Raw genomic sequence first — 18,409 nt, 5'->3', positions numbered from 1 at the left:
GTTTCTTCCTAGTCCTGTTGCCTTTCTACATGGAGATCCTCTCCTTGTCCATTCAGCAAAGTTGATTCTTCTTTTTCTGAGTTTGTGTTCAGATTGGTTGCAAGCTTGTGTTTCACTGCTCCTTCATCACCCTGTTTCTTGCCGCCATTGGTGATCTTTGGTGATGTCTGCTGTGCTCTCTTATTTACAACATCTGCTTCTTCTCTGGCTTTGCAGGTCCCTTATACCCAACAGGCCCCACTGATTTTTCTGATTCTCAGCTCCTTGCTAGCATTTCCATCTCTGTTCTTGTCATTTTACGTACATGATTGATGCCATTTGTCAGGGTTTCCAGAGTACTTGTGCTTCTGTGTCCTCAGTTACGCCTGCTTCAGGTTCATTTGAAACCCCAGAATCCCTTTTCCTCTTGCATGATCAGAGTCACAGTATTTTTGGGTTTCACAGGCATTTTTGGTTACCTCATGTTCCCTGTGGCTTTGATGTTCTCCAGTGCATTGACATATTCTGGTGCCTTCTGGCCCGTGTCCTTGCCCAGACATTCTGGGAATTGCATCATAGGGCATTTTCACCATTCCAGTCTGGTCTGGCTCCTTTTGTGCCCAGTCCTTTGATTTTGTTGCATCTATGTTACCTCAAAATTATCTTCATACGATGAAGATCATCACAGGAACGAAGAGAGGGAAAGCGAGCTTTTGACACACACACACACACACACTCTCTCTCTTTCCCAAGATGGGGCAAGAAACTAGACAGGAACTCCCATTGGTCCTGAAGAGCAAGTCAGGACCAAATGCACTGTCAGCGATCCTGCAGCATCAACCTCCATGTTGAGGGAGAGGGGGGAAAACTTGCTAGGTTTAGGCAAGAAGTATCCTCGTACGACTGAATATGAAACCCTTGCCTGGAAACATGAAAAATCTGCCTTGCAATCTACACAACTTCTGAAAGACTAAAACATTACAACATTCCAAGAAATTGTGTAGTCGGAAGTAAAAAAAACATTGTTCATGAAAAAGCAGTTCAGAACAAAGAGAAAAATAACATCGAAGAGGGAAGTTCTTAAAAACGAGGTTGAGAAGTAGTCTAAAAATGGAACAGTTGTCAATCAAGAGTTGGATATCCCTCCAACTCTCCACAATTACGTGATAGTAAAAGAAAACAGAATACACAAAACAAACACCAAGGAGATATGTGTTGGGTTTGTGTAAATATGAAAAGGCAACAAAAAAGTAAGTAAAATGATATATAAAGAGAAAGGCTCCAAAACTTATACAGGCTAAAATGAGTCAGTAAGGCTGCGTAGCAAGAATAAGTGAATATATCAGTAGGGAGACAGAAGAACATGTTGAAATGTTTCAATATATCAATATATGCAAAGTATAAACAAAAAATATAAACAATATATCGGAAAAAAATTATATTCAAACAGAAGAGAAAAGTCGAATGGTAGGTCATAGAAAAGAAACGCACATCTAAATAAGACGGCGGCCAAAAGTAAACTGAGTAGAATTGAATGCGCACCAACTTAGTGGGCGGTGCTTCCGCCCCTACCATCAGTAGGTATTCCATAACCACCTTGCAAAAGTTTATTGGCCAGTTTTCCAGCTCACTGAAAGTTAATCCCGTAAGTAAAGTTTGGGGGTTTGTATGTTAGGAAAAATACAAATTACTTTATAAAATTTGTCATGTTAAGAACTTCCTTTTCATACCTTAAAGCTCTTGGTTTCAGTAGTAGTTTTGTTGACTACAGGTATTGCTTCCCTCTACCCACTCTTTGCTTGGATATGCTCTCATGGATTTGGAGCTGCGGAGCTGCTTTACAAGCTGGTCCTCTCACCTTAAGGTGTTGTTTGATTATCCTCTCCCTGACCCTTCATTTGATTGCTGGACTGCTGCAGGATTGGTTTTGTGCAACATTTTGCAGTGAGAATTTTCCATAGTGGAGCAGGTCTCTTTCTCTCTCTCTGAGCACATTCTTTAGTAGTTATGGCATAAGCAGTAAGATTTTTTCTTTCAGCTTTTTCAAGTCAGTGTGGCTGGGTTCATTTCATAATGAATAAAGACTAACTGGGATGAGTAAGTTGTATTATAAGTAATAATTTTTTTGTCTTACTAATGTCTTGCATAGTTTTCAAGTCCCAGTGTACTTGTATCTTTTTAGTTCATGTTTATTCAACACAACTCCATTGATTAGATATAGTCTGTAGCACAATATGAGTCACTGGTCTTTTTTCTGTCAGACAAGAAAAAGGTAGTCTCACTTCTCCCCCTGGCTCTAAGCTATGTAGCTTTCTATAATTACCTTAAAGAAGCTGAACTTAGTTCTACTGTATACAGAAAAGTTAGTCATACTGCAAATTTTGTCTTTTCACCCAAATCAACACAGTTTTCCCACTTCATAAAAATCATATCATTGCATTTTATCTGGAGCTCCATTGCAAAGCACTAAATAATAATTGGAAATAAAAACATTAAATTACCATAGACAAATGTTTGCGAGACTGTTGTGGAGTGCTGGCCAAGCCATGCAAAATTTTCCAAGTAGAGTATGAAATGTCTCTTGTGTCTCTTTTTCTTTTGTGTTATGTACTGGCATTTTATCTTGAATTTCGATAATTGTATTACCTCTTAATGAGCTGTCTTTATGTTGTACTTAAATAATTAACTTTTCATGAAAAGTTTCCCAATTTATTCATTTATAACACACCCAGTTTTGCTTTAGAGAAATTGTATTTCGTGATCATGTTACGTTATCATTTTATTGCAAATAGTGATAAAGGAAGTCCTTGTTAATTAAATGTCAAAAAAAAAAAGGTTTGTTACAGTGCCAAGCATTAATTTAAAGCAAAGTCACTTGAATAAAGAAATAATGAAAAGGATTGCAGTACTGTAATAACTGAAGAATGCTGCATAGCTTAGCAAGACTGATTGTATTAATGGTGGCTGATTGAGAGGCAGTGTACACAAGGCTAGGCTGTACAACTCATTGCTATTTGACTTTTTATTTATTTTCAGTTTTTGTGAAGAAATTTATCATTGCAAGGTTTGACACAAGAAAAATCAAAAGGTTAACATTCACAACTGTCTGTGGGTGGCCTTGCTAGAGGATTGGCCCAGGACCAGATACAGTTGCTATGCTCTCCCCTAGCCTTACGATTGTTGTACAGTACCTCCATTGGGTCTGGCCTGTTCACCTGTGCCCACTTTGCTGCTGGCTTATGGTTGGTCACACCCACTCAGCTTTCCCCACGTACCCACCATCTTTGTTAAATAATTTCTTGGAACTTCTTAATAAGATAGTTGACAAAGCAAATAGTTTGAGTGAAGATGCCAATTTTGAGTACCTCTTACTGCTGTAATTGGACTATTTTTTGCTCACAAAAGTGTCCCAATGGGCCATGTTCCTGTGGGAGGAGAGATGCAAGTTTTTATTCTTGTTTTCACCTATCATTCATGGCACTAGCAAGCAATGTGGTCTTTTTAGATTTTGACCACTATGTCTCATGTTGACAGTAAATGTTCTTTTCCAGTCATGAAAGACTTACCCAATACATTCCATAGGTTTTGGACTTTACTGGAATATTCTGTATCTTGCTGATGATTCTGGTTATATTTAATGATTGAAATCGTAGTAAAACAATGTTTTTATTAAGCAAAATTTTTTTATGTAGACCAATTAATCTTATAATAAATGCCTTCTTTCTCAGCATATCAAATCTTGCTGCTTTGCATGCAGTTCACACAGAAAGTTTAGTTAATAAATACATGCATTGAGGATACATTTTTCTGCTAGACAAAAGACCAGGAACATAAGTTACTGTGATGCAGGCTATATGTAATAAATGTCTTTTTTTATGAACTGTATTGTCATGAAAATATCATACTAATGATGTATAATTACCAATACAGTTGAGAAATATCCTCATTATTTGTAAGAGGGCCATTGTTATAACTCATATTTCTAACAGATTTGGTAACCCATTATATTTTCTTGTCTCTTCAAACAGGCTGTGGCACTGAGTGTATTGCCATTGTGCATCTTATTCTTGGGCTTCATCACTGCTTTTTACGACACAATATCAGCCATCACTGGAACTACCGAGTACCATCCACCATCATAGATGTTGCTTTGGTGTTTGGGATTTTGGTATGAGAGGAAGAGAGAAAGAGAATGAGAGAGTGACTAATACATTAGTGCAGTTTGGATGCCATAAGTCAGCTCATTTTGCTATCATCATGACCACCATTATCATTTTCATAATGTAAAGCTTCAGAAGTGTCACACTCATCCTTCATTTCACTAATAACTGCCATTTTATATATGTATCTGAGCAAAGAAGGTACATTCATCTCATGAAGTGGAATCACCTTTCATCACTGATGGTGTTGATGATGGCATAGCATTCAAGGATCTGCAACCCTCAGGGAATATACACACGAGAAATCTAAAGAGGTGTGCATTATGCTGCTTGCTATTTGCCAGGTCTTTTTCGTGCAGCAGTGTCAGGCCCTCATCTGTTGGCATTTTCTAGAATTTGTTTGAAAATTTACGAGGTACTGGATCTGTAACAGATAAGAAGAATGGAAATATTTGCATGCCGGTAATGTTAGTTATGATGTAATGTATCTTAGCATTTTGCTTTGGATGTAAGTCACTTGTGGCATTGTTATAGTACAAGTTCACTGAAATGTGATCACCACAGCCATTTGATTTAATTGGTGTCCCTACTTCTTTCCCCTTTTAGTCCTTGAATTGGATATTTCAAAAGTTGAAAGAATTTCTTGACAAAAATATACTTAGGATTGAGAAATGTATGGATATTCATCATTGTACTTCAAGTTTGTGTGGTCCAGGTTTTTCCTCCCATTTTCTATGCACACCATCTTTAGGAGGGACTTCTATGGAAGAGTAGAAAAGAAGGAATACCAAGAGTTTTTATTACTTTTATCAGAGCCTTAATATATAATGTTTGTCAGAGAAAATGGATTTATTTATTGCACAAATTAGTGTAAGATTTATAGTTTCTTTTATAATCAGTTTTATACTGTTTAGTTATTAAATAGTTATGTTGATACTTTAAGGCCATATGTTGCAGTACCACTGCAGCCTCATGAGGTTATGTTTAGGTATTGACTTAGCATGTTTAGCAGGATATTTTGTTTAAAGGTCTTGATGGTGACCATTTATTACAGTTAGCTGCTTTCTCTGAATGATGGCTGCTTGTTTTCCATGTTAATTGTTTGGTTATTTTACTGTAGTGCCGCTATAACAACACAATTTAAAGACGAATCAAAAGGACTCTGGAAAGTTATTCTTTTTTTTTTTTTTCATTACTTTTGGCCTAGGAAGTTTACATTACAGTAGATGCAGGTTCTTGGTATTTTATGAAGATTTTTGTATTTAATGTCACGCTTAGGCAGTCATGGTAGGTTCAGGAGATAAAGGTTTTTTTGCTCTTCATCCATCCTGGAGATGCTTCATGTACCATCTCTGGGGCTATGAATCACACCCTGTGGTAGTTTATGCATTCAAATTGGATCAACAAATTGTTTTCTTGAGGCTGCAGAGTGTTTGTTCTTTGATTTAATTTTTAAAATGTTCACGTCAAATATTTTGGTTACCTTTATCATGAGAAGTTTAAATCATCTTTTACATCTAAAGATGTGTACTGTATTACTTTCGATCTGTATCCCTTTGCTCTGTGTTCCAGAACCTGCCCATGATAGCATCAAAAGCTTATGCTCTTTATTGAATAGTGTCATAATGCTAGCGCTCAGATGTCTCTTTGGTATTACAGTAATTGATGTTATAGTAGTACAGTATTCATTGTTTTATTTCAAAGGTTATCATCTCTATAATTCCATGATTTTTGGTAGTTCTCAAAGAGATTGTGTGAAACTTTATTTCATAAATGAAGTACCATATATAGCAGCAAGAGTTGGGAGAAGTGGGTCATAACAAAATGGTCATAAGATAAAAATCAAAGCAAATATTATTTATGTACAGTAACATTAATTTGCCAGTCGGCATGCAAGGTGAATGTTAGTACAGTATCTTAAAAGTGATGTTTTCTTTTTTGTGAATGTAATATATTCAGCTTTTTCAGGCTTCCAGGACATTGTTCAGAGCTCCTTGTAGATCTTTTTATAACTGGGGTGATGCATGTAAGAAAATGCTAAACGCTTAATAAGGTTTAGACTTGAAGTCAGGAAATTTGTTGCAAGTCTGAGTAATTATCTAGATTTTGCTTTCAGCTTCTGGGTCACAGTGAATAATTATGCCCTACACATTGCTGTTCTACTTTCAGTTTATGCTTGGAAATTTTGAAATCAATAGTAAGAGAATTGTTACAGGAATAATTGACTAGGTCATTATCTGTATGTTATCAGTCATAAAATGGTATCTTTATAGGCTAGTTTCGGCACAGTACTACAATTTATTTGTAACTGTGATTGCCTTGAGTGATACATTATTGTTTTTGGATGATATCTTAATTCCTATTTTAATCTGTTGAATTTTAACTTTTCTTTTTTGTTTTGTTCATGTCAGCTTATTAAAGGCTGATTAAGCTTGCTTTCATAAAAATTGTGATTTCTTTTCACATACATCCTTTACAGAGCCACACTTACTTTGCATGGCAACTTTTTAGTGAAAAGAAAGTCACAACTGGTGAAAGTGTTACTGTATATTGGTAGTATTTAATAAAATTCTTAGCTTTTAAGACTAAAGGTTTAAATACAGTTTAAGGAATAGCATTATTTAGAAAGGGAAGGTAGAGAGAGAAAAAGCTAAAGTATTCACAACACCATTCTTTATAATCAAGTAGCCAAATTGTACTGCTTTGAGTAAGTTTTGCAAAGTGTTTGAAAATGCAAAAAACTGTGTACAGTGTTTCAGTGGATATGCAGTAACCATAGGCATTTCAAATTCATTTTTGGAAATTCGTATTATCACTGGAGTTAAAAAGTAATGATGCAGTGTAGTTATATAAGTCATATAGATACGTTTGTATCTTAGTTACAGAAAATTAACAAAAATTCTTTGAGAAAGTTTAGGTATTTGACAAGATGGAAGATGAATATCTTGAATTCTTCTCTTCATTTTCCAAAGTCTCCATGAAGTAGAGTAGTTATTTTAGTGTGAAATTTCAATAAATACAATTGTAGGAAAAAGGGGTTAAAAGATGTTATGCAAATACTAATATTTAGAATATCAAATGAAGGGATTTTGCGTATCATGTAGGGAGGAATTTTGTGTTGAACAGACTTCAAAGCAAAAATAGGAAGGAGTATGTGGGGTACACTTGTGCAATTTGTTCAGCACCACATTACAGGATCGTCCATAAGTGTCATAGTGCTATTTTAGAAGAAATGATTTAGTACTGAAATGTATACTCGAGGTGTTATGGTTAGAAAACTTGAAAACATTCTGCTCTTTTGGAAGATTTCTAAAGCATAACATTTCTTCTCTTCTTTCTCTAATATTGTGGGTGTTTTCACATGAAATCATGTCTTGGAAAGCATGAACAGTTTAACGCCATATGTAGAAATAAAGTCTCGGAATGAACATTTTATTACATTATGTAAGATGATAACTTTAACAGTAACTTCCATTTCATCGTACTGTATGTTTTAGTAAGATGTTGAGAATGAGTACTGAGCATGAAAGTTCTGACATAGTCCATAAAATAAATAAGGAAAAAATTTTTACAGGATGTAAGTCAAGAACTGCTTGCCAGGGAAGGCTAAATTGAACACTGGATGAAGTTTGACAAAGAATCTTAATTGTTTGACATTGATTCATGTGTGCAGAAAGCATCTTTTGAGTGAGATTAAACTGCTTCCATAGGTGTAGTGGAGATAGAGAGATGCAGTTACAAAGCTTAGTCTTCCACATCTGTAAAGGGGCTCATTTGTTAGAGTGAATAACATCTTTTATCCCGTGGAACTGCCTTGTAAGAACCAGTCATCTGGAACGTAGTTGTCTTGAGGATATGCTGATTTCAGATTTTAGATGTCATGACTTGTTTGGACATGCATGGACAATGTGAGCAGTTTAGATTTTTTATTGAGTAGTTGATTTTATTTAAAGCAATTGAAAGGCTTGTTGCAGTCAAACAAGCTCAACAGTGTTTTGAACAATGACATAACTTCTTGTGAAAGTTGTTGGAATTAAAATCATACCATGATAAATATATGTACCATATGTATAGGCAGCAAGTCCTATGTGCTGGTATGATGAGTATGCTTTGTATCAGCCCATATTACTTTGATTCACCTGTTTTGGCACTATGTGAAATGTTTATAGGTGTAGCCAATATGTTGCCGTACCTGGTTTTTTTATCTGTGATAATGAATGTTTATTAATGCTGTATCCTATTTGTGTTTCTTGTGCCTTTTTTTTTTTCATAATTCTTTTGTTCTTAATAGCATATTGGTTACACCATCTCAATTAATGAATTTTATAGATGAATACCAAGGTAGTCAGTTAACCGTTGAAATTATTTGGCAAAATGGAAGGCCTGTTGCTTTGGCCACTCGCTTCTGTTGTCACCTTTTTTCTTACGTGAAGTGTACAGTACCTGAATTTTGCCGTTTCAGGTTCAGAATGGTGTCTGAAAGGAAATGTGAATTGTATATACAAATATTTGTATATATGCAGTTGCCAAATACCTTTTATGACCCGCCTGAATTACACCTCACGTAGGATTTTAGGACCTAGTCACCTATCTGGTATTGCACTGTCAACATCCCCCTTACCCCCATTACGAATGAAAGTCATGTATAGAAATTATTGTCTTAGTTTTTGTTTTCTTGTACATAAAACAACAGATGGTCTGGTCTGTGTGGCCTGGAGTGTATAAAGACGGAGTTGTATACTGCCATATTTCTGTAGTATATATACATATATATATATAGGACCCTTGTTATTGAATTTTTTGTCATGTATAAACTTACTTGTATTTCTTGTTTACTCCATACGATATATTTTTCATCTTCACATGAAAAAAGTTTCTTTCATATTAAGCTTGGGAAAGGCTTTTTATGCATGACCCTGTTTCCTATGAGTTTGAACTGCCTTTATACATCAGTCTGAGAAGTCAGTTTTCTGTGGTATAGAACATGTCCGTTAACCTCATTATATAAGTCACAAGTACAGTATGTAATATTAGCACTTTTTGTAGGTTCATATAAAGTATGTTGTTCATTTTCAGTAAAGTCACTTGTACAAAGAAAGAAAAAAGCACACAGAGGCTACCATAACTGGCTGGTTTCACTAAGATGTTCAGTGAGTAGTAGTGTTCTGTGTTTGGTTATAAATGATAAGAACAACCCTCAAACCTATAGGTACTTTGTAAATGGATTGGTTATCTACTTCAATAATAAAATATTTTTGCTCCTGCTTTTGGCAAAATCTTTTCATTATCCCTTTGTTGTTGCTACTATTACAATCGTTGTTGTTATTTATTATCCCGAGTCCACGTGTATACTAGAACATTTCGAATAGGCTAAATCTCTGTTCATCTTCCAGTCATTTTATTACAGTTTGCAAGCAGACAAGATGGTAGTGCAAAAAGAACACCACATGGAAATACAGCATCTGTAATATTATAGTTTCTTAGAACTGGTCACACTCACGTGACCCATAGGTATTTGATGAATGACTCCCTTGACCCAATCCCTGACTAGAGAGTGCTGAACAACTGTAAGTCAAATTTATCTGTAATGTCCAATTTTCCACCAACAACATATACAATGATAAGTATCAGGAAGAAATCCTGAAGAGAAATTTTATGAGAATCCTTAACATTTTCAGTGTATCCAATTATTCAATTTTAAGGCTTACAGCTAATAAAATATGTAGCATATTCAGTTAAAACAAAGGCTTCAGGCCAACCACATGAACATTAAGAATGAACTGGGTTATCTGTTTCAACTGTTTATTAATAACAATCACAAATTTTTCTCTCAATATTGATGACCACCAAATTATTACTGTAGCTTCAGTCTGCTTTAATTTGTTATAAACTTGCATCAGTCCACGAATATGCTATTTCATAATATGTAATGGGCTTCAGGAATTTATGTATTTTACCCAGTCATAATGACTGCCAAATTGGGTCCTGTATCCACACAGCTTAAAGAGTGGTCCCATATAGATCAATGTTTATACTAGGTTTATATAATTCACATCGACTATAAGGTTTTGTAAATGTGTATTGTTAATTATCTTCAAGACCAGATAAGGTTACAGACAATTATTCAATGAGGACAGAGGTCATACCAGATAATGAGAATGTTTTTCTAACAAAGATGTTCAGGCAAATCCCTCACCAGTGAGAAATTTCAATTCCAGTGTATATATCCCTGTAGTCAACCTTTCCAGCATCGAGATCTGGAAACTCATAATGCACTAACATCTTCCACAGAAAACTTAATTGACAAAAATAACCATAATAAAAAAAGGAAAGTAATTGACAGAACTCCCCCTAAGGGTAAAAAACCTAACATTCCGTTCACAGATCGATCTAGCAAAACCCCAGTCTCGCCCATTAATCAGAAACAGATTAACTGCTTCACAAGTGGAAATCTATAGTGTTCCACAATCCAAGACAAATAAAAATAATGATTCCCCAAATATGGATAAATCAACTAACTCTTCTGTACTCTCATCACCAAAACACACAAACCTTCAATTAAACATCCCACTGAATAATCAGAAACCCATAAAATTCATCAAATCAACCCTCAACAAGACCAAAGAATAATAATAATAAACCTAAAAATTGAAATCACAATTTTATACCAGCACATCGGAGATCTAATATACCTATACCAGAAATTCCTAACAAAATACTTCAACATCCAGTAATGGAAACATAATTGGGACCCAGAGATCAGAACCATTCCTTCAACACTCAGAACATGATTTTATCTTGCAGATGTCAAGGAAGTGTTTTATCATAACGTACAATCGTTTACCTAACAGAAATGAAAATATAACCCAAAATTTCATAAATAACACTTACTAGAGTTCCAAAATGCCCTAACATTCCATCATGATGGTGAACTATGCCAATCCCTTAAAACCAAAGAAAAACACTATCAAAACTCAAATAGATTTTGCTAATCAGGAAATATGAAGAAGAACAATCAATGCATCAAATAGTCAGTAATCAAAACCTAGCTACAAAAGTAACTAAACTCCTTAAAATGTTGTGGGATATAGCTAAATCAATTAACTTACAAAATCTAACAAATCCACCAAACAATGGCCAATAAAATAATGCAATGGAACATGAATCGATTTTTTCTACTTGGCTTTGACTGGGTGAAATCCAGAAGGAATACTAAAGGAACATAAACCTGTTTGCATATGTCTACAGCATATTAGGTACAACCCCTAAGACTTTAGAAATATAAATTAACTTGCCACTCACCAATAGCGGATGTGAGCTAGGAACAACTAATATATGTTCATAACCTATGAGCCTTAAATATTACGTCATTGTCATTTCAAATAACTGCAATCAAATTGCATATGCCCAGACAATCAAATTATCTCTATACTAAATCTATATAATCAGCAAATTTTAACTCAAACTTTAGTGATTTACCACAAATACTAAATAATGTAAGTGGCACCCTACTAATAATGGTATTTGACTTTAATGCCTATAATCCATTGTGGGACAACACACATGCTAGTAACTTAGCCACTAACACTGAGAATTGCATAAAAATTTTTCAGAATTTACATTGCCTGGAATGAAAGTGATTCACCAGCGTACTTCTCAAAAACTCATTTTACCCTTCTCCTCAACAGATATCTCATATATACACTGGAATTAATTGAAAAACTGGAATGGAATGTCCTAGATGATTCATATACAAGTGATCACTTTCCAATTGTTTTGACTTATTTGAACAACAAAAAACAATCATTTCCCATAAAATATAACTTAATGAAGTTAAAGCTGAGTGGGATAAATAAAATTTACAAACTAGAGATATCCCTCCCTTCCCACTAAATCAAAACAATAATGTCACAAATTATTTCTTTTCCAGTTTTGTAATCAGTGCTGCAGATAAATGCATCCCCAAAACTTCTTCAACCCTTAATATATCTCCTGTTCCATGGTGGTCTAACAATTTATCTCTCCTAAATCAAACCAAGCTTACTCTAGCACATAATTTTGTGTAGACTAAGTCTAGATTAAACACCTTCATAAAGGCCGCTGTATACAGTATAAACAAACTAAACAAGATAACAGTTATAAAATATAACTACAATCCATAAAACCACTTTACAATAAATACAGGTAAATTTCGAAAAAACAATAATATTCGAAAAAGCTCAGTCGTGGAAAAATTATGTTTCAAGTTGTCACCAAATACTTCGAAGATTAAAGGGAAATATGGCACAAAATTCATAAAATCATTGGTAAACATATAAGACTACCTAGAAAGCCCAATACTATATAATGGCAAAACTAAATCATAACCTACAAAGATATTTCAAATATATTAGCCAAACATATAGAAGATATGTGGTGCTTATTCTAATTTAGATTAAAGACACTTCAAAGAGAATTAGAACACAAAAAATGAATTATACACTTAATTTTGAAACCGATGAGGACCTTGATTATATATAATCAAATTCAATATAATTAACAATTTTGCACTAAAATCATGTCGATCATCAGCTCGGGTCATGACATGATTTCTTTTGAAATGATCAGGGTAGCTACACTAGCTAAAATTCTTATTAAAATTATATAATAACATATGGCTAATGCATGTCTTCCCAAGTAGTGGAGACATGCAATAATCACCATCAGTAAAACCAGGAAAAGACCTAGCAACCCACTAATTATAGGCCAATATCTCTAACAAGTTGCTTGTGCAAACTGTTGGAAAAAAATGAATTGGTTGAGACTGACAAGTGTCATAACAAAATACTCAATTTTATCACCTACCCAATCGGGATCAATGGCTGGTAGATCTACACTAGACCCATTAACTCAATTAGAAGGTCATATTAAAAAAGGATTTGAAAAGAAAAAAAGCTGACAGAGGCTATTTTCTTTGATATAGAAAAAGCATATGATACCACATGGAGATACAATAATATGCACAAACTCTACAAATCTGATATCTGAGTCACCTTCAATATTTATCAACAATTTTTAACAAACCATACATTTCAAGTACACATAGAAAATATATTCAAATTGCTACATACAAAGGAAGGTATCCCCCAAGGCAGTGTTTTGAGCTGCATCTTAATGCCCTGACAGCAGATGCTATTACTATGAACCTGCCTGAGGGGTGTACAAAAATAGTTTGTATGTGGATGATTTTGTAATATATTAGTTCAAGTTATTCTCTGAGACATGGTCAAAGAATACTTAATATAGCAACAAATAATATAACCACTTGGACCAACTCCATAGGCTTCAAGTTGTTGGTAAATAAAACAAATGGCATTGTCTTCTACTAAGACAAAAAGATGGTTGAAACAACAAACCATTAAGACAAAAGATGGTTCACGAAGCGGTTCCGAAACAACAAACCATTCAAGTTATTTCCTTATAATGAAGAGATAAAGCGGCAGAATAATGCAATAGTCAGCTGTAATAATGTTGAATATTTACAATTTTTGACGATTTTCAACATTTTCCAAATTGGAAAGAAGAGATAAACATGTGCAATCAAATATGTCAACCAAAGGATCTAAAGCCCTTATATTATTAAAGAAAATCTCACACACCAAATGGGGTGCCAGGACGAGTTTACAATGTTAATGTTGTACAATGCAACAGTACTATCAATTATAAATTATAGCTGTCAATTTATTCAACTGGTGCAGAAAGCAACTCTAAAATCTCTAGATGTTTACATCTCATGAAGAATGCGTATATGTGCAAGGAGCCTTCTGCTCATCTCCAACATCTCTATCCTAACAAAAGCAGGCCAACTGCCTCTAAAATATTACAGATCTAATTACTTTAAGAAAGGCTTATCCCTTCAAGCAGGCACATCTGTACAAATAAATTTCTCAATCAAAATACAAATAATAATAACCCAAATCAAAACTCATTTACTAAAAAAAACTAATCATCTATTAATTTACATAACATGATACCCAAATTTACCAAGAAATAAATGGATCACACCATGGACACTAAAAGGGCAAAAAATATGCATATTTATCATATCTTTCAAGAAATATATGTTCAGCAACACAGAAATGTCCATCAACATGCCATGGAACACATAAGACAGATAATCCCTTCATAATCTATACAGATGGATCAAAAAATGAAGCTGGAGTGGGCTCATCAGCCTATTCAAGTGATGAAACTATCCAAATGGGCTTTCTTCTAATATCATCAGTATTTACAGCTGAATTAACAGCCATACAATTGGCTCTCCATATATATATATAAAAAAAAAAAAAGGAATTCCTTCAGCACTCATATTGAGTGACTCAAGAAGTGCAATTGAAGCAATAGGATCATTTAAATCAAATAATCACCTTGTCCAAAATATACAATGGAAATTCATCAGTTAATTACAAACGGCCTTCAAGTTCAAATTTGTTGGATCCCAGCCCATGTAGGTATTGAGGGTAATGAAAAGCAGATAAAGCTGCTAAATTGGCTTTTACAATTCCCCCAACTACACAAGCTCCCATATCAGACTGGCTAGCATCAGTTAAACCTTTAATTTATAGGGACTGGCAAAATGATTGGACAAATATACCCCCCTCAAAACAAACTAAAACATATTAGAACAAGAAGTTAAAAGTGGCATTCTTCTACACAAAAGCAAAGAAATAATGAAGAAATTTTAACAAGACTCAGAATAAGACATTCAGACACACATGGTCACCTGATGTCAACTCCACACACAAATCCAATAACATGGCAAGATGTAACAGCCCAATAACAATCAAACATGTCTTGATTGACTGTCCAGATGGCAACATGGAAAGAAATACTTATTTACAAAATAAATCAATAAAGGATATTCTAGCTGAAGGCAATAACCTTTCAATTAATAATATCATTCTCTTCTTAAACAAAATTAAATTGATAAATGAAATATAATCTCCCCCCTTTTTTCCCTCCCTTTTCTTTTTTTTTCTTTCCCTCTCGATTTTTATTTTATTTTGATTTTTTCCCCTTTTTTATTATTTATTTTTATACTTAATTTTTAATGTATTCTTCCCCCCTTCTTTTTCCAGCCCGAGAAGAACCCTAAAAGAGTTCAGAGGTCTGGTTAAACAGATCATTTATAACTAACTCCAGCATCTTATGCCTTGAAAATTATGTACTGTCAAGGTGCCTGTCAAAGAAATGTAATTTAGACAAGTAAGAGAAATCAAATGAATGGATAAAACCACAAGGAATTCCAAACAGGCATAGCCATATGAACACCTGCAAGGTTTATTTTTAACTTTAATCTCGAACTCTAACCTGAAAAACAAGCTCTTCATCCACATCAGCTGGTGGAAGGACTGAAGCAGACATAATAGGAATTAAATTCATTGTAAATCAAATAAATTTTACATTAACTCCCTGAGTTAATGAAGGAAGTGATGTCCTGATATCTAAAAGGGTTTAAGTAATCTGAATTTATCACAACAGTCAATGTAAAGAGCACAAGTGTTTCATGAAAATAAACTTCAGTTCATCACCATCTCACGTTAATAGCTACACCGTAGCGTCCATTTGCTCCCATCACAAATGGGAAATTTGCAACTGGAGTTTAATTTAATTTTAAAAAACAAGATGAAGAAACAATATGTATGTGGAAATGAATCTAGGCTTTGCCAACTAGCAAGAAAGCAGTTAAGAATTATCCCTACATTTTCAAGATGTACACTTCTTCAGAAATCCTTAAAGCAAATTAGAAATGACAGGGAGTTTTCAGGGGTAATGGCACATTATACAATTGCATCGTCTTGTTCCTCACACACTTATCTTATTCTTAATGTTGGTACCTGTAGGATTTGTAGCTACGCTGGCCAAAGACTAAGTATATCTTTTGGAAATACAAAGATGGTAAACTGACTGGGCAAGTGTTTAAATTTGCGCCTGATTTTTATTCACATTTCACTACAAAACCATTATGAAAACGCCAGTGAAGCATCTAAGATACCGTTAGATAGGCAACACTGTAACCTGAACCAAACATCCATAGCAGGCTATATTCATACTGGCGTCACATTGGTGATTCAAGACCGCGACAGTCATAATTTGCTTATGCAATGAGGTTACTTTTTAGTTCTGACCAAATCGGCATGATTCGTAACCATGTCACCGAGTTTGGCGACATCCGCCAAGTGATGGCATAAGTGCAAGGATGCACAGCACCTATGCGGTCAAGCCATGATGGCTGTCTAAAGTCGCCATGTTATGCGGATGATGCAACTGTGTCGTAATGTCACCATGACTGGCAGGACAGCGTTGGCATTTGGTTACGTCAGACGTAACTAGCAATGTCAACATCCGCCATCCAGTACGACGTACACCATGTACTTGGCAACCCCCACAGCCTGTGCAATGGGGATGCACAGCAGTGTATTTTGGCTCCTCCTTTGGTGGGGATGTGCACTTAGTGTATTTTGGCTCCCTTTTTTCCTTTTTGTTATTGTTCTCACAATAATAAAAAGAAAAAAGTTCTTCCTGGAACTGTTCTCTAATAATGCTACTGTAAATATACCGTTGTCGAAAGTGGCCATGAGGATAACAAACCTAAAACTATATGCGAAACAAATCGTGCACTAAATCGAATAACCAATATGTTAGATTTTAAATATGAAATTGTATTATGATACTGCTGACATGGAATATAATATAGATATAATTCTAATCCATCCTTTAGGTAATGATTTCCTTTTGTATTCTTGTCAGGCTCGTCTGTTTCTGCTAAATAAAAAAGAAAAAGTCTGCATTTTTATACATTATAACACGCTGTTTTTAAGGATTCTTGAGAAGTTTAGCACCAAAAGCATACTAAAATCTATTGCAAATTCACTGTTACAGTACTTTGGTATTTACCGATGAATACTGTCACCGATTCAGATTTCACTTTGTTTCAGCGTGCATGCGAATAAGGGACCCCATGGTTTTTTTTTTTTTTTTTTTTGTATTGTAAATGTCTTTTGTTAATTTCTTATGAAAATATGGGTATGTCTACTCTGAAACCCTATTGGTTCTTTTGCTATAAGTTTAACAAATCAAAAGTGGGATTTTTGAATTCAGGCGTCACTTCAAGGAAGTTGGAGCGAGCTGGATTACAGTATGTACTATATACCCTAGTTGGCAACGGGTCTCCTTTGTTGTGACTGTGTACTTCTCGTTCATTGGATTATTTCGGCTGTATTGCAAGGATTTACGCGAATTTTTGTTTGATGTCGGCTTTGAACGAATCTGACATTCATTAAGGAAGCAAATTACAAGTCTGTAAGCTAAAGAACCTACTTATATCTTACAATTATGGGAGTAGACACAGGAAGCTAGATGTTTTGGTTTGAGGAAATACAAAAGCAGTGAAACACAGCTGCTGTGTATTCTCAACATCCCCATCATACTTGTGCAAGTTTTGAGTCCGAGGTCAAGTTTATTGGATGTTTTTTTCAAAGTGACTTCATGCCCCATGAGAATAAGGACCTGTCACCCATTAGGCTAGGTTAGCCTTCGTTAAGGGGGTTGGAGGAACTTGGGGATCCCAGGTAGGCCAGTGGGTTAATGGTGCTGAAGAGGTGTCCACGTTTTCTTCCGCGGGTCGCGGCCAGTTTAAATGTGATTAAAATAAAATGTCATCTGGGATGAAACCTAAATACCCATGGGTAGTTTTACAGTGGGTCTAAGGCAACCAGCCCATTAGTGATGAACATAAGAACACACCCTAGCTAAAGACAGTAAATTTCTCTTAGCTAAATTTTCAAATTATCTGGAAATGTCTCAATTATGTCACCTGTACTGTATATTGTAGGCTATAATCCTACATGTATCCTGGTTTTATTGAAAAAAAAAATGTTATCAGCCTAATAGCCAAACAATATCTGGTAGATCTAAGTAGTAGCTCTGAGGCGGCGATTTCCTTCTAACTTGACTTTTTCTACAGTTTTTTGGTTACTAATTATCGATTTATCATCAGTTTTTGTCACATGAATGTAATTAACCTGTAATTAACCCCAGAAGTCCATCCAACAAGGGGTTTCCATATGCGATCTTCACAAGACAGAGCACGGGCACGTCTGTTTGGAACAGTTCATATCCTGTCCGGCAAGTGCAATAACTTGTTAACATACGGGTACTGACCCCCCCCGGCTAACACTAAACACAGCGAGGGGACAATCCATTTGGCTAAAAACAAACATACGCACCGC

The 18,409-nt window shown here is 35.0% G+C and overlaps 1 protein-coding gene across 13 annotated transcripts in view; it reads left to right on the top strand.

Moving 5' to 3' along the window:
* Slmap (Sarcolemma associated protein) overlaps positions 1-9,404 on the top strand; it is a 93,111-nt gene extending 83,707 nt beyond the window's left edge. For all 13 annotated transcript variants that reach the window (XR_010849902.1, XR_010849901.1, XR_010849904.1 and 10 more), the window contains one exon: positions 4,008-9,404. Coding sequence is in view for 7 of the 13 variants with exons in the window: in XM_067085814.1 (XP_066941915.1) it covers positions 4,008-4,121 (114 nt within the window). In the remaining 6 variants the exon portion in view is untranslated. The remainder of the gene's footprint in view (positions 1-4,007) is intronic.
* Positions 9,405-18,409: the final 9,005 nt, after the last annotated feature.

This window comes from Macrobrachium rosenbergii, chromosome 42 (genome assembly GCF_040412425.1).
Source record: "Macrobrachium rosenbergii isolate ZJJX-2024 chromosome 42, ASM4041242v1, whole genome shotgun sequence".
Taxonomy (NCBI): domain Eukaryota; kingdom Metazoa; phylum Arthropoda; class Malacostraca; order Decapoda; family Palaemonidae; genus Macrobrachium; species Macrobrachium rosenbergii.
Note: the sequence above shows the minus strand (reverse complement) of the source record. Positions and strands in the feature narration are given on the sequence as shown.